The sequence below is a fragment of the Electrona antarctica genome (genome assembly GCF_951216825.1).
Source record: "Electrona antarctica genome assembly, chromosome: 7".
Classification (NCBI taxonomy): domain Eukaryota; kingdom Metazoa; phylum Chordata; class Actinopteri; order Myctophiformes; family Myctophidae; genus Electrona; species Electrona antarctica.
The window spans coordinates 2,338,434-2,361,821 of NC_136812.1; the positions used below are offsets into that span (position 1 = coordinate 2,338,434).

Below are 23,388 nucleotides of genomic sequence, written 5' to 3' on the forward strand. Positions count from 1 at the left end.
ATGGACCCTCCTACCCCGCCACGTCTTCAACAGGGGTGGCTGCATGGGCCCTCCTACCCCGCCACGTCTTCCCTGGAGGTCAGCTGTCTCTCCAGCGTCACTGACCTTCCTCGGTTTTGCCATGCAGACTTTCCTGGAAGTCACTGCATGGTTGATTAAAGAATTAGATTTACGTTTTACTTGAGTTTGTATAAGTGCGTAGTTTAGTTTGTATTGTTTGTATGGCATTGTATTGTATTTGGTAATGTGGGCTCGCTGCCCTCTTGGCCATGGGGCTCGTACAAAAAGGGACTCGACTGGTTCTGCTGACACCGGGAGAAATAAATACAAAGAGGATTTCTCACGGGTGTTTAAACTTGTTTACATAAGGCCATAAGGGCAGATAAAGGGTGGAGTTCTGCTCCACCTTCTGTGAATTCCTCCCAACATTTAGTTGTGTTGTTGCATAATAATAACCGCTGGTTGCTTCAGTCGGTTGAGTAAGTGTTCGTCATCCTTTACAGCCTTAGGCACGGGTGCTGCCAACGTTGGCACAGGGAAGGTATACTGGCACCCTGCATGGCATCAAGTGTGAGAGAGGATTTTTCTTTTAAAATAATGCAATAATGGTCTGAATGCAAATTGAATACATGATTTAAACTCTGAACTCTAACTGGAGAGGGAGTCTGGGAGTCTAATGGTTACTGTATTATGGATCCCTAGGTTAGGAGGATGGGGTCAACGGTAGGCTGTTGGATGTGTTCTGGAAGCCCAGGTTAGGAGGATGGGGTCAACGGTAGGCTGTTGGATGTGTTCTAGAAGCCCAGGTTAGGAGGATGGAGTCAACGGTAGGCTGTTGGATGTGTTCTAGAAGCCCAGGTTAGGAGGATGGGGTCAACGGTAGGCTGTTGGATGTGTTCTGGAAGCCCAGGTTAGGCGGATGGGGTCAACGGTAGGCTGTTGGATGTGTTCTGGAAGCCCAGGTTAGGAGGATGGAGTCAACGGTAGGCTGTTGGATGTGTTCTGGAAGCCCAGGTTAGGAGGATGGGGTCAACGGTAGGCTGTTGGATGTGTTCTGGAAGCCCAGGTTAGGAGGATGGAGTCAACGGTAGGCTGTTGGATGTGTTCTGGGAGCCCAGGTTAGGCGGATGGAGTCAACGGTAGGCTGTTGGATGTGTTCTGGAAGCCCAGGTTAGGAGGATGGAGTCAACGGTAGGCTGTTGGATGTGTTCTGGAAGCCCAGGTTAGGAGGATGGGGTCAACGGTAGGCTGTTGGATGTGTTCTGGAAGCCCAGGTTAGGAGGATGGAGTCAACGGTAGGCTGTTGGATGTGTTCTGGAAGCCCAGGTTAGGAGGATGGAGTCAACGGTAGGCTGTTGGATGTGTTCTGGAAGCCCAGGTTAGGAGGATGGAGTCAACGGTAGGCTGTTGGATGTGTTCTGGAAGCCCAGGTTAGGAGGATGGAGTCAACGGTAGGCTGTTGGATGTGTTCTGGAAGCCCAGGTTAGGAGGATGGAGTCAACGGTAGGCTGTTGGATGTGTTCTGGAAGCCCAGGTTAGGAGGATGGGGTCAACGGTAGGCTGTTGGATGTGTTCTGGAAGCCCAGGTTAGGAGGATGGAGTCAACGGTAGGCTGTTGGATGTGTTCTGGAAGCCCAGGTTAGGAGGATGGAGTCAACGGTAGGCTGTTGGATGTGTTCTGGAAGCCCAGGTTAGGAGGATGGGGTCAACGGTAGGCTGTTGGATGTGTTCTGGAAGCCCAGGTTAGGAGGATGGAGTCAACGGTAGGCTGTTGGATGTGTTCTGGAAGCCCAGGTTAGAGGATGGGGTCAACGGTAGGCTGTTGGATGTGTTCTGGAAGCCCAGGTTAGGAGGATGGGGTCAACGGTAGGCTGTTGGATGTGTTCTGGAAGCCCAGGTTAGGAGGATGGAGTCAACGGTAGGCTGTTGGATGTGTTCTGGAAGCCCAGGTTAGGAGGATGGAGTCAACGGTAGGCTGTTGGATGTGTTCTGGAAGCCCAGGTTAGGAGGATGGGGTCAACGGTAGGCTGTTGGATGTGTTCTGGAAGCCCAGGTTAGGAGGATGGAGTCAACGGTAGGCTGTTGGATGTGTTCTGGAAGCCCAGGTTAGGAGGATGGGGTCAACGGTAGGCTGTTGGATGTGTTCTGGAAGCCCAGGTTAGGAGGATGGAGTCAACGGTAGGCTGTTGGATGTGTTCTGGACGCCCAGGTTAGGAGGATGGAGTCAACGGTAGGCTGTTGGATGTGTTCTAGAAGCCCAGGTTAGGAGGATGGGGTCAACGGTAGGCTGTTGGATGTGTTCTGGAAGCCCAGGTTAGGAGGATGGAGTCAACGGTAGGCTGTTGGATGTGTTCTGGAAGCCCAGGTTAGGAGGATGGGGTCAACGGTAGGCTGTTGGATGTGTTCTGGAAGCCCAGGTTAGGAGGATGGAGTCAACGGTAGGCTGTTGGATGTGTTCTGGAAGCCCAGGTTAGGAGGATGGGGTCAACGGTAGGCTGTTGGATGTGTTCTGGAAGCCCAGGTTAGGAGGATGGGGTCAACGGTAGGCTGTTGGATGTGTTCTGGAAGCCCAGGTTAGGAGGATGGGGTCAACGGTAGGCTGTTGGATGTGTTCTGGAAGCCCAGGTTAGGAGGATGGAGTCAACGGTAGGCTGTTGGATGTGTTCTGGAAGCCCAGGTTAGGAGGATGGGGTCAACGGTAGGCTGTTGGATGTGTTCTGGAAGCCCAGGTTAGGAGGATGGAGTCAACGGTAGGCTGTTGGATGTGTTCTGGAAGCCCAGGTTAGGAGGATGGAGTCAACGGTAGGCTGTTGGATGTGTTCTGGGAGCCCAGGTTAGGAGGATGGGGTCAACGGTAGGCTGTTGGATGTGTTCTGGAAGCCCAGGTTAGGAGGATGGAGTCAACGGTAGGCTGTTGGATGTGTTCTGGAAGCCCAGGTTAGGAGGATGGGGTCAACGGTAGGCTGTTGGATGTGTTCTGGAAGCCCAGGTTAGGAGGATGGGGTCAACGGTAGGCTGTTGGATGTGTTCTGGAAGCCCAGGTTAGGAGGATGGAGTCAACATTAGGCTGTTGGATGTGTTCTGGGAGCCCAGGTTAGGAGGATGGGGTCAACGGTAGGCTGTTGGATGTGTTCTGGAAGCCCAGGTTAGGAGGATGGAGTCAACGGTAGGCTGTTGGATGTGTTCTGGAAGCCCAGGTTAGGAGGATGGAGTCAACGGTAGGCTGTTGGATGTGTTCTGGAAGCCCAGGTTAGGAGGATGGGGTCAACGGTAGGCTGTTGGATGTGTTCTAGAAGCCCAGGTTAGGAGGATGGGGTCAACGGTAGGCTGTTGGATGTGTTCTGGAAGCCCAGGTTAGGAGGATGGGGTCAACGGTAGGCTGTTGGATGTGTTCTGGGAGCCCAGGTTAGGAGGATGGAGTCAACGGTAGGCTGTTGGATGTGTTCTGGGAGCCCAGGTTAGGAGGATGGAGTCAACGGTAGGCTGTTGGATGTGTTCTGGAAGCCCAGGTTAGGAGGATGGGGTCAACGGTAGGCTGTTGGATGTGTTCTGGAAGCCCAGGTTAGGAGGATGGAGTCAACGGTAGGCTGTTGGATGTGTTCTGGAAGCCCAGGTTAGGAGGATGGGGTCAACGGTAGGCTGTTGGATGTGTTCTGGAAGCCCAGGTTAGGAGGATGGGGTCAACGGTAGGCTGTTGGATGTGTTCTGGAAGCCCAGGTTAGGAGGATGGAGTCAACGGTAGGCTGTTGGATGTGTTCTGGGAGCCCAGGTTAGGAGGATGGAGTCAACGGTAGGCTGTTGGATGTGTTCTGGGAGCCCAGGTTAGGAGGATGGAGTCAACGGTAGGCTGTTGGATGTGTTCTGGAAGCCCAGGTTTGCTTTGATATAGCAGCCGTAAAGCTCATCTGTATTGTTGGGTCTGGTGTCTCGATTTATTCTGCATTATTTTGAGCCATGGGATGAGATTTAGGGCTCTATTTCCGTCCATGCTATAAACCCATTATCCCTAAACTACTTTGCCTTAAAATAGCCGATCTACAAGCTCACAACGTGTCGATGTAGATTGGCTATTTCTATTCAAAAATGTTTGAATAGCACAGTTGGTTTCTGAATCTGACGCATTAGTGCTCTTGGATATGTTGCAGGTCCTTCCAGCTGTATAGAGGCTAGTTTTAGTAGTCTGAATCTCTTGGATATGTTGCAGGTCCTTCCAGCTGTATAGACTAGAGGCTAGTTTTAGTAGTCTGAATCTCTTGGATATGTTGCAGGTCCTTCCAGCTGTATAGAGGCTATAGTTTTAGTAGTCTGAATCTCTTGGTTTGTTGCAGGTCCTTCCAGCTGTATAGACTAGAGGCTAGTTTTAGTAGTCTGAATCTCTTGGATATGTTGCAGGTCCTTCCAGCTGTATAGAGGCTATAGTTTTAGTAGTCTGAATCTCTTGGTTATTTGTTGCAGGTCCTTCCAGCTGTGGTAGAGGCTAGCTTCAGGAGTCGTCTACTGAGGAAGAGACGAGAATGGATCATCCCTCCGACCAAACTGGAGGAAAACAAGGACCACACCAAGAAGGACTACATCGCCAAGGTGAGTGTACTCTACATGGTCTTCACACACGACACCACACAGGATGAATGGAGTCCACTCTACATGGTCTTCACACGGTGACACCCGTCAGGATGAATGGAGTCCACTCTACATGGTCTTCACACGGCGACACCCGTCAGGATGAATGGAGTCCACTCTACATGGTCTTCACACGGCGACACCACACAGGATGAATGGAGTCCACTCTACATGGTCTTCACACGGCGACACCCGTCAGGATGAATGGAGTCCACTCTACATGGTCTTCACACGGCGACACCACACAGGATGAATGGAGTCCACTCTACATGGTCTTCACACACGACACCACACAGGATGAATGGAGTCCACTCTACATGGTCTTCACACACGACACCACACAGGATGAATGGAGTCCACTCTACATGGTCTTCACATGGCGACGCCAGTCAGGATGAATGGAGTCCACTCTACATGGTCTTCACACGGTGACACCCGTCAGGATGAATGGAGTCCACTCTACATGGTCTTCACACGGCGACACCCGTCAGGAGGAATGGAGTCCACTCTACATGGTCTTCACATGGCGACACCAGTCAGGATGAATGGAGTCCACTCTACATGGTCTTCACACGGCGACACCCGTCAGGAGGAATGGAGTCCACTCTACATGGTCTTCACATGGCGACACCCGTCAGGATGAATGGATGGTGGATCCGTGATTAACAGACTGACTCCCCCGGCTGTGGATCAACCCTATATTATCGCCGCTGTCAGGCACAAACCTCCCTCCGTAAATTAAGGCCCTACTTGATCATACTACACAACTACAGTGTCACACAAAAGTAGCAGATCTTCAAGCTTGTAGAGAAATGGAGTTGTGAGCTGCAGCAAATATGATCAAAGCCTGCCTGCACCGATATGTCTATAGTCTGAGATATGAAGAAGTAATGTCTGCAAAAGCTCAGCTCCGCGGTAGTTTTATTACTAGTGTCAACGCATCAGAGAGTATATACGGTACGCCAAATCAGAAAACGATTGGGGGCCAAACAGTGACTGTGTTTCAACTGCTGTCCGTATAACAGTGAAAAGCAATCAATAATGAATTGCATTTTTATAATGAATTTCATTTTTATAGTGCCTTTCCAAGTGCTCAAAGCGCTTTACAATGGTTCATTCATTAACTCATTGGGAGGTGAAGCGGCGAACAGTCGACGCCAGCGTCCTCACTTCCCACATTCACACACCGACGGTGGCGAGCTCACACCGACCGACTCACTGGAGGCAGTGTAGGGTTCAGTGTGTTGCCCAAGGACACTTCCACATGTGGACAGGAGGAGGAGCCGGGACCGCCGACCCAGGGATCATTGGACGACCTGCTCTACCTCCTGAGCCACAGCCGCCCTTATCAGTCTGGCTAAGCCTAGTTGACAGACACGCACCTCGTTAACTAACATCCACACTCCACAGCATATCATGCACAGCAATATATGTGTTACAGTAAAAGTGAGAAACCAGTAGACTACAAGTGAGAAAAACGGGGCGAGGAGGTCTCGTTTTTTTGGGGCCAGGGGCCGGCACGAAGGGAATCAAAACAGAGCCGTTCTGATGTCAGTTTTGATACCTGTTATGTGACTGTGTGTGTGTGTGTGTGTGTGTGTGTGTGTGTGTGTGTGTGTGTGTGTGTGTGTGTGTGTGTGTGTGTGTGTGTGTGTGTGTGTGTGTGTGTGTGTGTGTGTGTGTGTGTGTGTGTGCGGGGTTCTGTTTCAGATCCGCTCGGACAGTGAGAGCTTGCCGGGGGACGTGCAGTACTCCCTCACAGGGGTCGGGGCAGATAAGTACCCCTTCAACCTGTTTGTGGTGGACCCCGTCACCGGCTGGGTCACGGTGACCGGCATTCTGGACCGAGAGGTCATCGCCCAGTACAACGTGAGTGACCCGGTCCAACATATGCAAGTTAGCATCCGGCAGTTTCTACATGCTGGGGACCCCTACTCAACATTTATAACATCAGTTTCTACATGCTGGGGACCCATACTCAACATTTATAACATCAGTTTCTACATGCTGGGGACCCATACTCAACATGTATAACATCAGTTTCTACATGCTGGGTACCCATACTCAACATTTATAACATCAGTTTCTACATGCTGGGGACCCCTACTCAACATTTATAACATCAGTTTCTACATGCTGGGGACCCACACTCAACATTTATAACATCAGTTTATACATGCTGGGGACCCATACTCAACATTTATAACATCAGTTTCTACATACTGGGGACCCATACTCAACATTTATAACATCAGTTTCTACATGCTGGGGACCCCTACTCAACATTTATAACATCAGTTTCTACATGCTGGGGACCCATACTCAACATGTATAACATCAGTTTCTACATGCTGGGGACCCCTACTCAACATTTATAACATCAGTTTCTACATGCTGGGGACCCATACTCAACATTTATAACATCAGTTTCTACATGCTGGGGACCCATACTCAATATTTATAACATAAAACCTTAGGGTACTCGAGGCGGGGTTGGCGAAAGAGCCTTTCTGTGTGGAGTTTGAATGTTCTCCCCGTGTCCCCTAGGGTAGGTACCCTCACATGTTCTCCCCGTGTCCCCTAGGGTAGGTACCCTCACATGTTCTCCCAGTGTCCCCTAGGGTAGGTACCCTCACATGTTCTCCCCGTGTCCCCTAGGGTAGGTACCCTCACATGTTCTCCCCGTGTCCCCTAGGGTAGGTGCCCTCACATGTTCTCCCCGTGTCCCCTAGGGTAGGTACCCTCACATGTTCTCCCCGTGTCCCCTAGGGTAGGTACCCTCACATGTTCTCCCCGTGTCCCCTAGGGTAGGTACCCTCACATGTTCTCCCCGTGTCCCCTAGGGTAGGTACCCTCACATGTTCTCCCCGTTAGCTCAACCGTCTGGGCCTCTAGGCTGCTGAGCCAGGCTGACGGTTAGCTCAACCGTCTGGGCCTCTAGAGGCTGCTGAGCCAGGCTGACGGTTAGCTCAACCGTCTGGGCCTCTAGAGGCTGCTGAGCCAGGCTGACGGTTAGCTCAACCGTCTGGGCCTCTAGGCTGCTGAGCCAGGCTGACGGTTAGCTCAACAGTCTGGGCACCTAGAGGCTGCTGAGCCAGGCTGACGGTTAGCTCAATCGTCTGGGCCTCTAGAGGCTGCTGAGCCAGGCTGACGGTTAGCTCAACCTTCTGGGCACCTAGAGGCTGCTGAGCCAGGCTGACGGTTAGCTCAACAGTCTGGGCACCTAGAGGCTGCTGAGCCAGGCTGACGGTTAGCTCAACCGTCTGGGCCTCTAGAGACTGCTGAGCCAGGCTGACGGTTAGCAGCCTGGGCCTCTAGAGACTGCTGAGCCAGGCTGACGGTTAGCAGCCTGGGCCTCTAGAGGCTGCTGAGCCAGGCTGACGGTTAGCTCAACCTTCTGGGCACCTATAGGCCGCTGAGCCAGGCTGACGGCGTGCTGCGGGTTCGACTCCCGATCCTGACGGCCTTTGCCGCGTGTCTTCCCCCCCATGTCTCTTCCCAGTTCCTGTCAGACTACTTTCATCATATCAATAAAGGCAGAAAAAGCAAAAAATTAATAAAAAAACAAAACAAAAATGTATCGTTACAATCCCTACTCAGCATATACAGTGTAGCTGTTTTAGTTCTCAGAAACCGTAGGTCTCTCCCAATTGCGTTGCGTCGCGTTTTTGAGACCGGTTGGTCTATCGCCCTTCGAGTTATGCCCCGGACAGACCGACGCGCACAGATTTGGTGACTTATAGATAGATAAGATATTATTATATAATTTCCAATGTAGCGTGACTTTACCCTGGGTAATAACGGTGCCCTCTCCTCCTCCTCCTCTCATTGTGACTTTACCCTGGGTAATAACGGTGCCCTCTCCTCCTCCTCCTCCTCTCATTGTGACTTTACCCTGGGTAATAACGGTGCCCTCTCCTCCTCCTCCTCCTCTCATTGTGACTTTACCCTGGGTAATAACGGTGCCCTCTCCTCCTCCTCCTCTCATTGTGACTTTACCCTGGGTAATAACGGTGCCCTCTCCTCCTCCTCCTCCTCTCATTGTGACTTTACCCTGGGTAATAACGGTGCCCTCTCCTCCTCCTCCTCTCATTGTGACTTTACCCTGGGTAATAACGGTGCCCTCTCCTCCTCCTCCTCTCATTGTGACTTTACCCTGGGTAATAACGGTGCCCTCTCCTCCTCCTCCTCTCATTGTGACTTTACCCTGGGTAATAACGGTGCCCTCTCCTCCTCCTCCTCCTCTCATTGTGACTTTACCCTGGGTAATAACGGTGCCCTCTCCTCCTCCTCCTCTCATTGTGACTTTACCCTGGGTAATAATGGTGCCCTCTCCTCCTCCTCCTCTCATTGTGACTTTACCCTGGGTAATAATGGTGCCCTCTCCTCCTCCTCCTCTCATTGTGACTTTACCCTGGGTAATAACGGTGCCCTCTCCTCCTCCTCCTCCTCATTGTGACTTTACCCTGGGTAATAACGGTGCCCTCTCCTCCTCCTCCTCTCATTGTGACTTTACCCTGGGTAATAACGGTGCCCTCTCCTCCTCCTCCTCCTCTCATTGTGACTTTACCCTGGGTAATAACGGTGCCCTCTCCTCCTCCTCCTCTCATTGTGACTTTACCCTGGGTAATAACGGTGCCCTCTCCTCCTCCTCCTCCTCTCATTGTGACTTTACCCTGGGTAATAACGGTGCCCTCTCCTCCTCCTCCTCTCATTGTGACTTTACCCTGGGTAATAACGGTGCCCTCTCCTCCTCCTCCTCTCATTGTGACTTTACCCTGGGTAATAACGGTGCCCTCTCCTCCTCTCAGCTGTCGGGTATCGCCAGGTTCCGTGACGGGCGCCTTGCGGAGAAAGACATCGAGCTGAGGATCAAGGTTGTGGACGAGAACGACAACGCTCCGGTGTTCAGCGCCATAGAACACCAGACGGTGCCCGAGCTCAGCGCCAAAGGTGTGTGTGTGTGTGTGTGTGTGTGTGTGTGTGTGTGTGTGTGTGTGTGTGTGTGTGTGTGTGTGTGTGTGTGTGTGTGTGTGTGTGTGTGTGTGTGTGTGTGTGTGTGTGTGTGTGTGTGTGTGTGTGTGTGTGTGTGTGTGTGTGTGTGTGTGTGCGCACGTGTGCGTGCGTGTGTGTGTGTGCGACTGTGCGTGCAGTAACTACAAAAGAAAACATATCTCTGATAAATGGGTTCAAATTGTTTTTGGTCAGTCAAGTGAGATATCACCATATAAGTGACATTGCACTAGTTTGTTGTAAATCTTTTCTTGAGGTAACTGTTTATCCCCCAAAATCATGAAGGTGTAATTTGACCTTTGGGGATACACAAATATACGTCGGTGTCCAAAGACCTTACTGCACATTGGCTTCGTAGGACAGGGTGGGCACAGTCCAATTCTCATGGTGACCCACACTGCCCAGACAGAACCTTTACCCATTTAGACCTGAGGTCGATTCTACAAATGTCTTCTAAATCCTGACAGTTTTCAGAAAAAACCTCATGTTTCTATATCAGTGGTTCTCAAACATTTTCATGTCAAGGACCCCCAAAATTATATGTAATTGGCCGCCGATCCCCATCTGAAAATATGTTGTTTCAGGGACTCCCCCCCCCCCCCCCCCCCCCCCAGAAGCAAAGATTTGATAAAAACTGAAACTCTGAAAGAATATATATTCAAAGATTTGCGCAACATTTTCACGATTTTTTAAAAATAGCAGACCTACAAGCTCGAGTGCCGCGCTATGAGCTTGTAGATCTGCTATTTTTCAATAGCTAAAGTATAACATAATGCTTAAAACACCAAAAGGGTTCCCGCCCAAAATGGCTTAAGAATCAGGATCACTTTATTTGTCAATTTAATGTCAATGTATACTTAATACATACATGAAGATTATGAAATACCGTTCCTCCTCAGTCATATTACATATTAAATATTAAATACCGTTCCTCTTCAGTCATATTACATATTAAATATTAAATACCGTTCCTCCTCAGTCACTTGCAGCGCAACATAAAACAATATAAACCATCTGAAGAGCTCACTCTGTGGACTTTAGATACCTCAATAAAACAACACGGTGTGCACAAAACATGCATGAGATCAGAACATATTTAATATCCTGAACCGATTATCTGACATTAAAATATAGTGTTTATTCACAACATTGTGGCTGTTCCTGCTTTACATTGCCTTGGGATGGTGATATATTCAATTATTCATGCGCGCGTGTGTGTGTGTGTGTGTGTGTGTGTGTGTGCGTGCGTGCAGATACCTTCATAATGCAGGTGCTGGCTACAGACGCAGACGAACCGGGCAACAACAACTCCATCATCGCGTACAGCATTGTGGACTCGCTGCCCCCTGGTGGAGAAGACATGTTCTACATCACTAAGGATGGAAAACTGTTCGTCAGGAAACCCACACTGGACAGAGAGGTACTGTATTAATAATAATACTAATACTAATACTAATACTAATACTAATACTAATACTAATACTAATAATACACATATTTCATCTCTTATTTGATCCTTATATATTTAATAGTATAGAGAAACAGGTACTATGGCTTAGCTGGTCTCATAAATCACCTAAGCATGCATTAATCGGTTAACTGAGTTATTTTGACAGCCCTAAAGTGACAGCCTTCTGCTCAAAACGTCAGTCACTTTAAATGGTGCAATAAAGGCACTTGTTGCTCCTATATACACGTTTAATGTTTGTTTGTAGTTTTAAAAACGCCATTGACAATGAAGGGAAAATGTACGTCATCTTGCCCCTAACACAAACATTAAATGCCATTAACAATAAAGATAATTTAATGTTTGATCACCTATAATCATAGCAACATGAGTTAGACTTTAATATATTAGCGCCCCTCACTTCACACGGGTGTGATTTTTATTCTGACAGCCCTATAAGTGAAACATATATTATCACACGTACGTGTTGTTTTAACCCCTACAGCTCCATGACAAGTATGTCCTGGTGGTGAAAGGGGCCGACCTGAACGGCCGCCCCGGGGGGAAGTCGGGCACGGGGAGCGTCACCGTGCACATCTCTGACGTCAACGACAACCTGCCCACCCTGGAGAAAGAACAGGTACAGTAGCTTAACACCGCGAACGCCCGGGGTTATTTAATCCATTAAATCAGAGCCCAGCGATTTATAGCAGCGGAGCACATTTAGTGACGGACCGGATGTTATCCCGGATGTGGCTGAAGTAGCTAAATGTAGCCAAAACACTCTAGAGGCGATCGACAACAACGGGAGGTATGATTAATTCTACCGCGACTAGCGATGGGACCGCGGTGAGCCGTTTAAGATTTTCGATCTCGTCGGCTAAAATGGGGGGGGACACACCGCTCCCAGCCGCTCCCAGCCGCTCCCAGCCTGTGGAGCGGTGCTCCCAGCCTGTGGAGCGGTGCTCCCAGCCTGTGGAGCGGTGCTCCCAGCCTGTGGAGCGACGCTCCCAGCCTGTGGAGCGACGCTCCCAGCCTGTGGAGCGGCGCTCCCAGCCTGTGGAGCGGCGCTCCCAGCCTGTGGAGCGGCGCTCCCAGCCTGTGGAGCGGCGCTCCCAGCCTGTGGAGCGGTGCTCCCAGCCTGTGGAGCGACGCTCCCAGCCTGTGGAGCGACGCTCCCAGCCTGTGGAGCGACGCTCCCAGCCTGTGGAGCGGCGCTCCCAGCCTGTGGAGCGACGCTCCCAGCCTGTGGAGCGACGCTCCCAGCCTGTGGAACGGTGCTCCCAGCCTGTGGAGCGACGCTCCCAGCCTGTGGAACGGTGCTCCCAGCCTGTGGAACGGTGCTCCCAGCCTGTGGAGCGATGCGATCGGTTTTGATATCAATAATCTCCGTCTTTTTGATCAATCTCCGTGTTGAGCGCTGGGCGTTACTAATTGATAGGGCGGAGAACGTCCTGTGTGCTGACAGTGTTCAAATGGAACCAAATGGACCCGTACGGGTCCATTTGGTTCCATTTGAACGCTCTCAGAGTGACAGACCTGCAAAGATCATTGTAATATTATTGTCCGCTCATTTTCTATGTCCGTGGAAAAATATAGAATTTTGACGAAAATGTCGTCAAAATGCAGTACGAGGGTAGTTTTATATGTATGTATTATAGATACATATTCATGGTGGGTTGTGTACGTGCAGTACGAGGGTATTATATGTATATTATTATCGATATGTAGATATTTACGGTGGGTTGTGTCCGTACACTACGGGGGCAGTATGTATTATATTTATATTTACTATCCGTACAGTACGAGGGCAGTATATGTGTTATATTTATATTTACTGTCCGTACAGTAGGAGGGCAGTATATGTGTTATATTTATATTTACTGTCCGTACAGTAGGAGGGCAGTATATGTGTTATATTTATATTTACTGTCCGTACAGTAGGAGGGCAGTATATGTGTTATATTTATATTTACTGTCCGTACAGTAGGAGTGCAGTATATGTGTTCTATTTATATTTACTGTCCGTACAGTAGGAGGGCAGTATATGTGTTATATTTATATTTACTGTCCGTACAGTAGGAGGGCAGTATATGTGTTATATTTATATTTACTGTCCGTACAGTAGGAGGGCAGTATATGTATTATATTTATATTTACTGTCCGTACAGTACGAGGGCAGTATATGTATTATATTTATATTTACTGTCCGTACAGTAGGAGGGCAGTATATGTGTTATATTTACTGTCCGTACAGTAGGAGGGCAGTATATGTATTATATTTATATTTACTGTCCGTACAGTACGAGGGCAGTATATGTATTATATTTATATTTACTGTCCGTACAGTAGGAGGGCAGTATATGTGTTATATTTATATTTACTGTCCGTACAGTAGGAGGGCAGTATATGTGTTATATTTATATTTACTGTCCGTACAGTAGGAGGGCAGTATATGTGTTATATTTATATTTACTGTCCGTACAGTAGGAGGGCAGTATATGTATTATATTTATATTTACTGTCCGTACAGTAGGAGGGCAGTATATGTGTTATATTTATATGTACTGTCCGTACAGTAGGAGGGCAGTATATGTGTTATATTTATATTTACTGTCCGTACAGTAGGAGGGCAGTATATGTGTTATATTTATATTTACTGTCCGTACAGTAGGAGGGCAGTATATGTGTTATATTTATATTTACTGTCCGTACAGTAGGAGGGCAGTATATGTATTATATTTATATTTACTGTCCGTACAGTAGGAGGGCAGTATATGTGTTATATTTATATTTACTGTCTGTACAGTAGGAGGGCAGTATATGTGTTATATTTATATTTACTGTCCGTACAGTAGGAGGGCAGTATATGTGTTATATTTATATTTACTGTCCGTACAGTAGGAGGGCAGTATATGTATTATATTTATATTTACTGTCCGTACAGTAGGAGGGCAGTATATGTGTTATATTTATATGTACTGTCCGTACAGTAGGAGGGCAGTATATGTGTTATATTTATATTTACTGTCCGTACAGTAGGAGGGCAGTATATGTGTTATATTTATATTTACTGTCCGTACAGTAGGAGGGCAGTATATGTGTTATATTTATATTTACTGTCCGTACAGTAGGAGGGCAGTATATGTATTATATTTATATTTACTGTCCGTACAGTAGGAGGGCAGTATATGTGTTATATTTATATTTACTGTCTGTACAGTAGGAGGGCAGTATATGTGTTATATTTATATTTACTGTCCGTACAGTAGGAGGGCAGTATATGTGTTATATTTATATTTACTGTCTGTACAGTAGGAGGGCAGTATATGTGTTATATTTATATTTACTGTCCGTACAGTAGGGCAGTATATGTGTTATATTTATATTTACTGTCCGTACAGTAGGAGGGCAGTATATGTGTTATATTTATATTTACTGTCTGTACAGTAGGAGGGCAGTATATGTGTTATATTTATATTTACTGTCCGTACAGTAGGAGGGCAGTATATGTGTTATATTTATATTTACTGTCCGTACAGCAGGAGGGCAGTATATGTATTATATTTATATTTACTGTCCGTACAGTAGGAGGGCAGTATATGTATTATATTTATATTTACTGTCCGTACAGTAGGAGGGCAGTATATGTGTTATATTTATATTTACTGTCCGTACAGTAGGAGGGCAGCATATGTGTTATATTTATATTTACTGTCCGTACAGTAGGAGGGCAGTATATGTGTTATATTTATATTTACTGTCCGTACAGTAGGAGGGCAGTATATGTGTTATATTTATATTTACTGTCCGTACAGTAGGAGGGCAGTATATGTGTTATATTTATATTTACTGTCCGTACAGTAGGGCAGTATATGTGTTATATTTATATTTACTGTCCGTACAGTAGGAGGGCAGTATATGTATTATATTTATATTTACTGTCCGTACAGTAGGAGGGCAGTATATGTGTTATATTTATATTTACTGTCCGTACAGCAGGAGGGCAGTATATGTGTTATATTTATATTTACTGTCCGTACAGCAGGAGGGCAGTATATGTGTTATATTTATATTTACTGTCCGTACAGTAGGAGGGCAGTATATGTGTTATATTTATATTTACTGTCCGTACAGTAGGAGGGCAGTATATGTGTTATATTTATATTTACTGTCCGTACAGTAGGAGGGCAGTATATGTGTTATATTTACTGTCCGTACAGTAGGAGGGCAGTATATGTGTTATATTTACTGTCCGTACAGTAGGAGGGCAGTATATGTATTATATTTATATTTACTGTCCGTACAGTAGGAGGGCAGTATATGTGTTATATTTATATTTACTGTCCGTACAGTAGGGCAGTATATGTGTTATATTTATATTTACTGTCCGTACAGTAGGAGGGCAGTATATGTGTTATATTTATATTTACTGTCCGTACAGTAGGAGGGCAGTATATGTGTTATATTTATATTTACTGTCCGTACAGTAGGAGGGCAGTATATGTGTTATATTTATATTTACTGTCCGTACAGTAGGAGGGCAGTATATGTGTTATATTTATATTTACTGTCCGTACAGTAGGAGGGCAGTATATGTGTTATATTTATATTTACTGTCCGTACAGTAGGAGGGCAGTATATGTGTTATATTTATATTTACTGTCCGTACAGTAGGAGGGCAGTATATGTGTTATATTTATATTTACTGTCCGTACAGTAGGAGGGCAGTATATGTGTTATATTTATATTTACTGTCCGTACAGTAGGAGGGCAGTATGTGTTATATTTATATTTACTGTCCGTACAGCAGGAGGGCAGTATATGTGTTATATTTATATTTACTGTCCGTACAGTAGGAGGGCAGTATATGTGTTATATTTATATTTACTGTCCGTACAGTAGGAGGGCAGTATATGTGTTATATTTATATTTACTGTCCGTACAGTAGGAGGGCAGTATATGTGTTATATTTACTGTCCGTACAGTAGGAGGGCAGTATATGTGTTATATTTATATTTACTGTCCGTACAGTAGGAGGGCAGTATATGTGTTATATTTATATTTACTGTCCGTACAGTAGGAGGGCAGTATATGTATTATATTTACTGTCCGTACAGTAGGAGGGCAGTATATGTGTTATATTTATATTTACTGTCCGTACAGTAGGAGGGCAGTATATGTATTATATTTATATTTACTGTCCGTACAGTAGTAGGGCAGTATATGTATTATATTTATATTTACTGTCCGTACAGTAGTAGGGCAGTATATGTGTTATATTTATATTTACTGTCCGTACAGTAGGAGGGCAGTATATGTGTTATATTTATATTTACTGTCCGTACAGTAGGAGGGCAGTATATGTATTATATTTATATTTACTGTCCGTACAGTAGTAGGGCAGTATATGTATTATATTTATATTTACTGTCCGTACAGTATGAGGGCAGCATCGTGGAGAACACGCAGGGCGTGGAGGTGATGAGGATCAAAGCTCTGGATCTGGACCAGGAGGGAACCGACAACTGGACGCCCATCTACGAGATCGTCCAGGGCAACGAGGCGGGATACTTCAGCGTCCACACCGACCCCGCCACCAACGAGGGCGTGCTGATGCTGGACAAGGTACAGACTAGAGAGATGTCCCGATACTGTATCGGTAAGGTATCGGCCCTTTTTGGTCATATCGGGTCGTATCGGTATCGGTGAATATGCCAGTCTAACCCATTCAGGCCTGACGTCGAAATTAAAAAAAAAAAGTTTTCTAAATCATGACAATTTTCTGGAAGATTTGAGGCACATTTTAACAATTTTTCAAAAAAAATTCAATAGCTAAATTATAACATAATGTATGTAACCACCAAAAGGGGTTCCCGCTCAAAGTGGGCTAAGCACCGATCTGACACAGGGGTAAGGGGTCGACACTATGCCAGTCTAACCAGTGATCTGACACAGGGGTAAGGGGTCGACACTATGCCAGTCTAACCAGTGATCTGACACAGGGGTAAGGGGGTCACCGATCTGACACAGGGGTAAAGGGGTCACCGATCTGACACAGGGGTAAGGGGTCGACACTATGCCAGTCTAACCACCGATCTGACACAGGGGTAAGGGGTCGACACTATGCCAGTCTAACCACCGATCTGACACAGGGGTAAGGGGTCGACACTATGCCAGTCTAACCACCGATCTGACACAGGGGTAAGGGGTCGACACTATGGCAGTCTAAGCACCGATCTGACACAGGGGTAAGGGGTCGACACTATGCCAGTCTAAGCACCGATCTGACACAGGGGTAAGGGGTAAGGGGTCAGGGGTAAGGGGTCGACACTATGGCAGGTGAATACAATGTTGGGGCATGTGGTGGAGTGCTTTGGAGTTGCCCCAAACTGCAAGTGTACGTTTGAGTGAGGAGTCGTGTTGCTATTAACAACACGAGATAAAATAATACATTTTCTTTTTTTATTATTATCAATATTATTCTCTCGTATCGGTATTCGGTATCGGTATCTGCTGACACAGACATTGATGTTATCAGGATCGGATCGGGAACGGAAAAAGTGTATCGGGACATCGCTATAGTACAAACAAAGTGTATCGGGACATCGCTATAGTACAAACAAAGTGTATCGGGACATCCCTACAGTACAAACAAAGTGTATCGGGACATCGCTACAGTACAAACAAAGTGTATCGGGACATCGCTACAGTACAAACAAAGTGTATCGGGACATCGCTATAGTACAAACAAAGTGTATCGGGACATCGCTACAGTACAAACAAAGTGTATCGGGACATCGCTATAGTACAAACAAAGTGTATCGGGACATCGCTATAGTACAAACAAAGTGTATCGGGACATCGCTATAGTACAAAGTGTATCGGGACATCGCTACAGTACAAACAAAGTGTATCGGGACATCGCTATAGTACAAACAAAGTGTATCGGGACATCGCTACAGTACAAACAAAGTGTATCGGGACATCGCTATAGTACAAACAAAGTGTATCGGGACATCGCTATAGTACAAAGTGTATCGGGACATCGCTATAGTACAAACAAAGTGTATCGGGACATCGCTACAGTACAAACAAAGTGTATCGGGACATCGCTACAGTACAAACAAAGTGTATCGGGACATCGCTATAGTACAAACAAAGTGTATCGGGACATCGCTACAGTACAAACCAACCTCGTTGTAGTGTCCGGTGGTCACCTCTTCACCCAAAACTTTAAGCCATTTAGGCCTGACGTCGAAAAAAAAACGTCTTTTTAAAATGTCTTTTTTTCTGAAAAACCTCATGTTTCTGTATCAGTGGTGCTCAATATTTCATGTCAAGGACCCCAAAAATTATATGTAATATGCCTCCGACCCCCCATCTGAAAATATGTTGTTCCAGGGACCCCCCCCAGAGGCAAATATTTGAGTTAAAAACGTAAATTCCAAATGTGTGCCACATTTTCACAATTAAAAAAAAATAGCAGACCTACAAGCTCGTAGCGCGCCACTAAATTATAATATAATATAACCAAAAGGGGTTCCCGCCCAAAATGGGTTAAGGTATATAATCAAAGTCTGTGTGTCCTCCCCCCTCCCCCTCCCCCCTCCAGGCTGTAGACTACGAGGACGTGAAGGACTTGGAGCTGGGACTGGCCATTAAGAACGTAGCGCCACCGCATGGAGGCGGACCCGGGGGGACCGGCGGGGGCGTGGTTATAACTGGAGGAGGAGGAGGAGGAGGAGGAGGGGGCGGGCCCGGAGCTGGAGGAGGGGGAGGGGGCGGACCCGGAGCTGGGGGAGGGGGCGGAGTGGAGATCGGCCCGGACGGAACGGTCATCACAGGTAGGACTGCAGGAGTTTCTTTACTTTTTAGTGGCCGGTAGAGCAGCCGGATGGGAACCGCAAAGGTCCCCGGTTCGATCCCTGTGGGCTCCCCCAGAGTTAGGGCTCCATTTTCGTCACCGCCAAACCCCTTTTATCCCTAAACTTCTTTGCCTTTTTTTTTTACTATTTTGAAAAACATTTTTGAATAGTTCAACTAGCCAATCTACATTGACACGTTGTGAGCTTGTAGACTGGCCATTTTAACTATTCAAAAATGTTTTGCAAAATAGTAAAAAAAAAGGCAAAGAAGTTTAGGGATGAGGGGTTTAGCGGTGACGAAAATGGAGCCCTTAGTGTCCAAGTGTCCTTGAGCAAGACTCTGAACCAGCTGATATATCAGGGGGTGGAGTCTCGCTCATGGACACCTCGCCAGGGGGTGGAGTCTCGCTCATGGACACCTCGCCAGGGGTTGGAGTCTCGCTCATGGACACCTCGCCAGGGGGTGGAGTCTCGCTCATGGACACCTCGCCAGGGGTTGGAGTCTCGCTCATGGACACCTCGCCAGGGGTTGGAGTCTCGCTCATGGACACCTCGCCAGGGGTTGGAGTCTCGCTCATGGACACCTCGCCAGGGGTTGGAGTCTCGCTCATGGACACCTCGCCAGGGGGTGGAGTCTCGCTCATGGACACCTCGCCAGGGGGTGGAGTCTCGCTCATGGACACCTCGCCAGGGCCAGGAATTTAACCAGTGTTCATTTCGTCGACTAAAACTAAGACGAAAAAATGTCCGTCGACTACTTTTTTCCACTGACGGAAACTCAATGGAAACTAAGCTATGATGACTAAAACTTAGACTAAATATTTCTAACAATTTCGTTGACGAATATGAACTAGACTAAAATGTTAGGAAGGGACTAGTGGACAAGAGATCCAGTGTAAGTCATTTAACACTTGGTTGCATGCTGAAAATAGCCGATCTACAAGCTCACAACGCGTCGCGCTGCGACACGTTGTGGGCTTGTAGATCAGCTATTTTCAGCAAGTGAAAAAAAAAAACAAGTCATTACGACGGCATCAAAGCCCGCCAAAATAAAATTTAGTCGACTAAATAAACTGTAGATTTAGTCGACTAAAATCTTATAGTGGACTAAAACTAAAGACTAACACTAAAACATTCCAGGTGACTAAAATGTGACTAAAACTAAATGAAAACTATTCAAGAGACTATGACTAAAACTGAAATATAAATGTGCTGCCAAAAAACAACAGTGAATTGAACCTGCGACCTTTGGCTTCCCAGGCTCTCTTCGGACATGGCCACCGCCTCGAAATCAATATATGTTTTTAATTAAAATCGGTTAGCGATATTTCATTTTTAATCATAATCAATTAAATCAATGAATTTGATCAACTTCCATCCATTCATTCAATTTCATCCGTCCACAGGAGGTGGAGGTTCTACTGGAGATGGCAGTGCGACCACCACCACCACCACCACGTTCAAGACCTACCCCATTAAGATCGGCGTGCAGAACCAGCCCGAGGGGCCGCGCTTCGACCCCAAGGTCAAGGCCGTGCCCATCTCCGAGGGGGGCGTGGTCGACACCAACGAGGTCATCACCACGTACCAGGCACTGGACGGCGACACGGGCAAACCTGCCACCAACGTCAGGTGAGTCAGTGGTACGCACACACCTGCCACCAACGTCAGGTGAGTCAGTGGTACGCACACACCTGCCACCAACGTCAGGTGAGTCAGTGGTACGCACACACCTGCCACCAACGTCAGGTGAGTCAGTGGTACGCACACACCTGCCACCAACGTCAGGTGAGTCAGTGGTACGCACATACCTGTCACCAACGTCAGGTGAGTGGTAAAATAGCCGATCTGCTATTTTCAGCATGCAACTAATTGTGAAATGACTTATAGTGGATCTCTTGTCCACTAGTCCCTTCCTAACATTTTAGTTTCGTTTTTTATTTGTTGACAAAATTGTCAATAGTTTTAGTCATCATAGCTTAGTTTTCATTTAGTTTCCATGTAGTTTCCGTCAGTGAAAAGTGAACGATGTGGTATTGAAGTGTAATTTTATTTCTGCCTCTTGGCCAGTTCCCACTTGTAAAAGAGACTCAATGTGTTTCTACTACTTAAATAAAGGTTAACTGGTTGTGTCTCTGTGGTGCAGGTCATCATCAGTAGCATGGTCAGGTCATCATTAACATGGTTGTGTCTCGGTGGTGCAGGTCATCATCAGTAGCATGGTCAGGTCATCATTAACATGGTTGTGTCTCTGTGGTGCAGGTCATCATCAGTAGCATGGTCAGGTCATCATTAACATGGTTGTGTCTCTGTGGTGCAGGTCATCATCAGTAGCATGGTCAGGTCATCATTAACATGGTTGTGTCTCTGTGGTGCAGGTCATCATCAGTAGCATGGTCAGGTCATCATTAACATGGTTGTGTCTTGGTGGTGCAGGTACGCTAAAGGCTCTGACCCTGACAACTGGCTGACCATCGACCCAAAGACGGCCGAGATCAAACTCAACAAGAATCCCGACCGAGAGTCTCCGTTCCTGACCAACGGGACTTACTACGCCAAGATACTGTGCATGACCGAAGGTAAAGATACTGTGCATGACCGAAGGTAAAGATACTGTGCATGACCGAAAGTAAAGATACTGTGCATGACCGAAGGTAAAGAGACTGTGCATGACCGAAGGTAAAAGATACTGTGCATGACCGAAGGTAAAGATACTGTGCATGACCGAAGGTAAAAGATACTGTGCATGACCGAAGGTAAAGATACTGTGCATGACCGAAGGTAAAGATACTGTGCATGACCGAAGGTAAAGATACTGTGCATGACCGAAGGTAAAGATACTGTGCATGACCGAAGGTAAAGATACTGTGCATGACCGAAGGTAAAGATACTGTGCATGACCGAAGGTAAAGATACTGTGCATGACCGAAGGTAAAGATACTGTGCATGACCGAAGGTAAAGATACTGTGCATGACCGAAGGTAAAGATACTGTGCATGACCGAAGGTAAAGATACTGTGCATGACCGAAGGTAAAACCACATCCGCTGTTTGTACTTGTACCGCGTCGTAGCCGTGCTGTATGTGTGCAAAGGCAATATCGTAAGGGCTTTAAGCAACTAGGCGACTAGTAAATCCACTAGTCGACTTTGTTGGTACTAGTTGACTTTGATAAGAATTAAAAAAATTCAAATTATGTGACGTCAGGGCTCTGAGCGGTGTGCACCCCTCAAAATAACACCGTGAGGAAATCATTACCAGTGGAACTTCAAACGAGGCTATGCGAGGAAAATTAGGAGAATGGCTTTAGAACCGTCTAAGAAACAAACCAACGTGTGCCGACTCTGTGGAAATAACTTTGACAGTCCGTTAGAATGGTATACTCCAGCAACCAGTGGTTTCTGCTAACAGTGCTGCACTGGGGGGGGGGGGGAAGAGACCGGGGCTGACGGACAGATCGGTAAACCAATCAGGGAGTCGCGCAAATATGTGCCGCGGCCCTCACATCTAGGCCAGAAATGTCTAGCGTTATCTCAGGCTATAGTCACACCAATGTACACCGTTTTTAAATGTCTAGCGTTATCTCCGGCTATAGTCACACCAATGTACACCGTTTTTAAATGTCTAGCGTTATCTCAGGCTATAGTCACACCAATGTACACCGTTTTTAATGTCTAGCGTTATCTCAGGCTATAGTCACACCAATGTACACCGTTTTTAAATGTCTAGTGTTATCTCAGGCTATAGTCACACCAATGTACACCGTTTTTAAATGTCTAGTGTTATCTCAGGCTATAGTCACACCAATGTACACCGTTTTTAAATGTCTAGTGTTATCTCAGGCTATAGTCACACCAATGTACACCATTTTTAAATGTACAACTATTACAGAATACATATACAGAATAATAATAATAATAATATATATATATTTTTTTACATAATAGGCAGGCCTAGTTAAACTAGTCGACTAGTAAACTAGGCAACTAGACTAAACTAGTAAAAATCACAAGAAGTGAAAGCCAAGCAGTGGAAGCAAAGTTACGCAGAGTTGTTTAAAGATGATAGACGGTTTCCTCTCATTACGTAGTGCAGTGCAGTGCAGTACAGTACAGTACAGTACAGTACAGTGCAGTACAGTGCAGTGCAGTACAGTACAGTGCAGTACAGTGCCGTGCCGTGCCGTGCCGTGTAGTTTACAGTAAGGCTTCCCTGTTTGATCAAGGAATACAGTAGTAAGCTTGTTCTGGACTGCTCGTCTCCGATCTGAACAGCAGAGGGCAGTATAGGACAACACAACACATGTTTATTTTAACTTGTACAGCCAGTATTAATATTACAAATACAGCCTATGTCCTTCAATAATGTACTTCTAGGAGTGCAACAATTAATTAAAGCAATCTATAGCCTTAGCTACTTTATATCAATCTATAGCCTTAGC

General features: G+C 46.6%; 1 protein-coding gene across 1 annotated transcript in view; it reads left to right on the forward strand.

Annotated features, from left to right (window-relative positions):
- Nucleotides 1–23,388, forward strand: part of dsg2.1 (desmoglein 2, tandem duplicate 1) — a gene marked incomplete at its 5' end in the record, with an annotated part of 45,439 nt that continues 22,051 nt past the window's right edge. Inside the window, 10 exons of the mRNA XM_079507041.1 lie at nt 1–78; nt 4,456–4,581; nt 6,331–6,489; nt 9,432–9,573; nt 10,887–11,053; nt 11,586–11,720; nt 16,523–16,708; nt 18,696–18,927; nt 20,355–20,580; nt 21,385–21,527. Coding sequence (XP_079363167.1) covers nt 1–78; nt 4,456–4,581; nt 6,331–6,489; nt 9,432–9,573; nt 10,887–11,053; nt 11,586–11,720; nt 16,523–16,708; nt 18,696–18,927; nt 20,355–20,580; nt 21,385–21,527 — 1,594 coding nt within the window. The remainder of the gene's footprint in view (nt 79–4,455; nt 4,582–6,330; nt 6,490–9,431; nt 9,574–10,886; nt 11,054–11,585; nt 11,721–16,522; nt 16,709–18,695; nt 18,928–20,354; nt 20,581–21,384; nt 21,528–23,388) is intronic.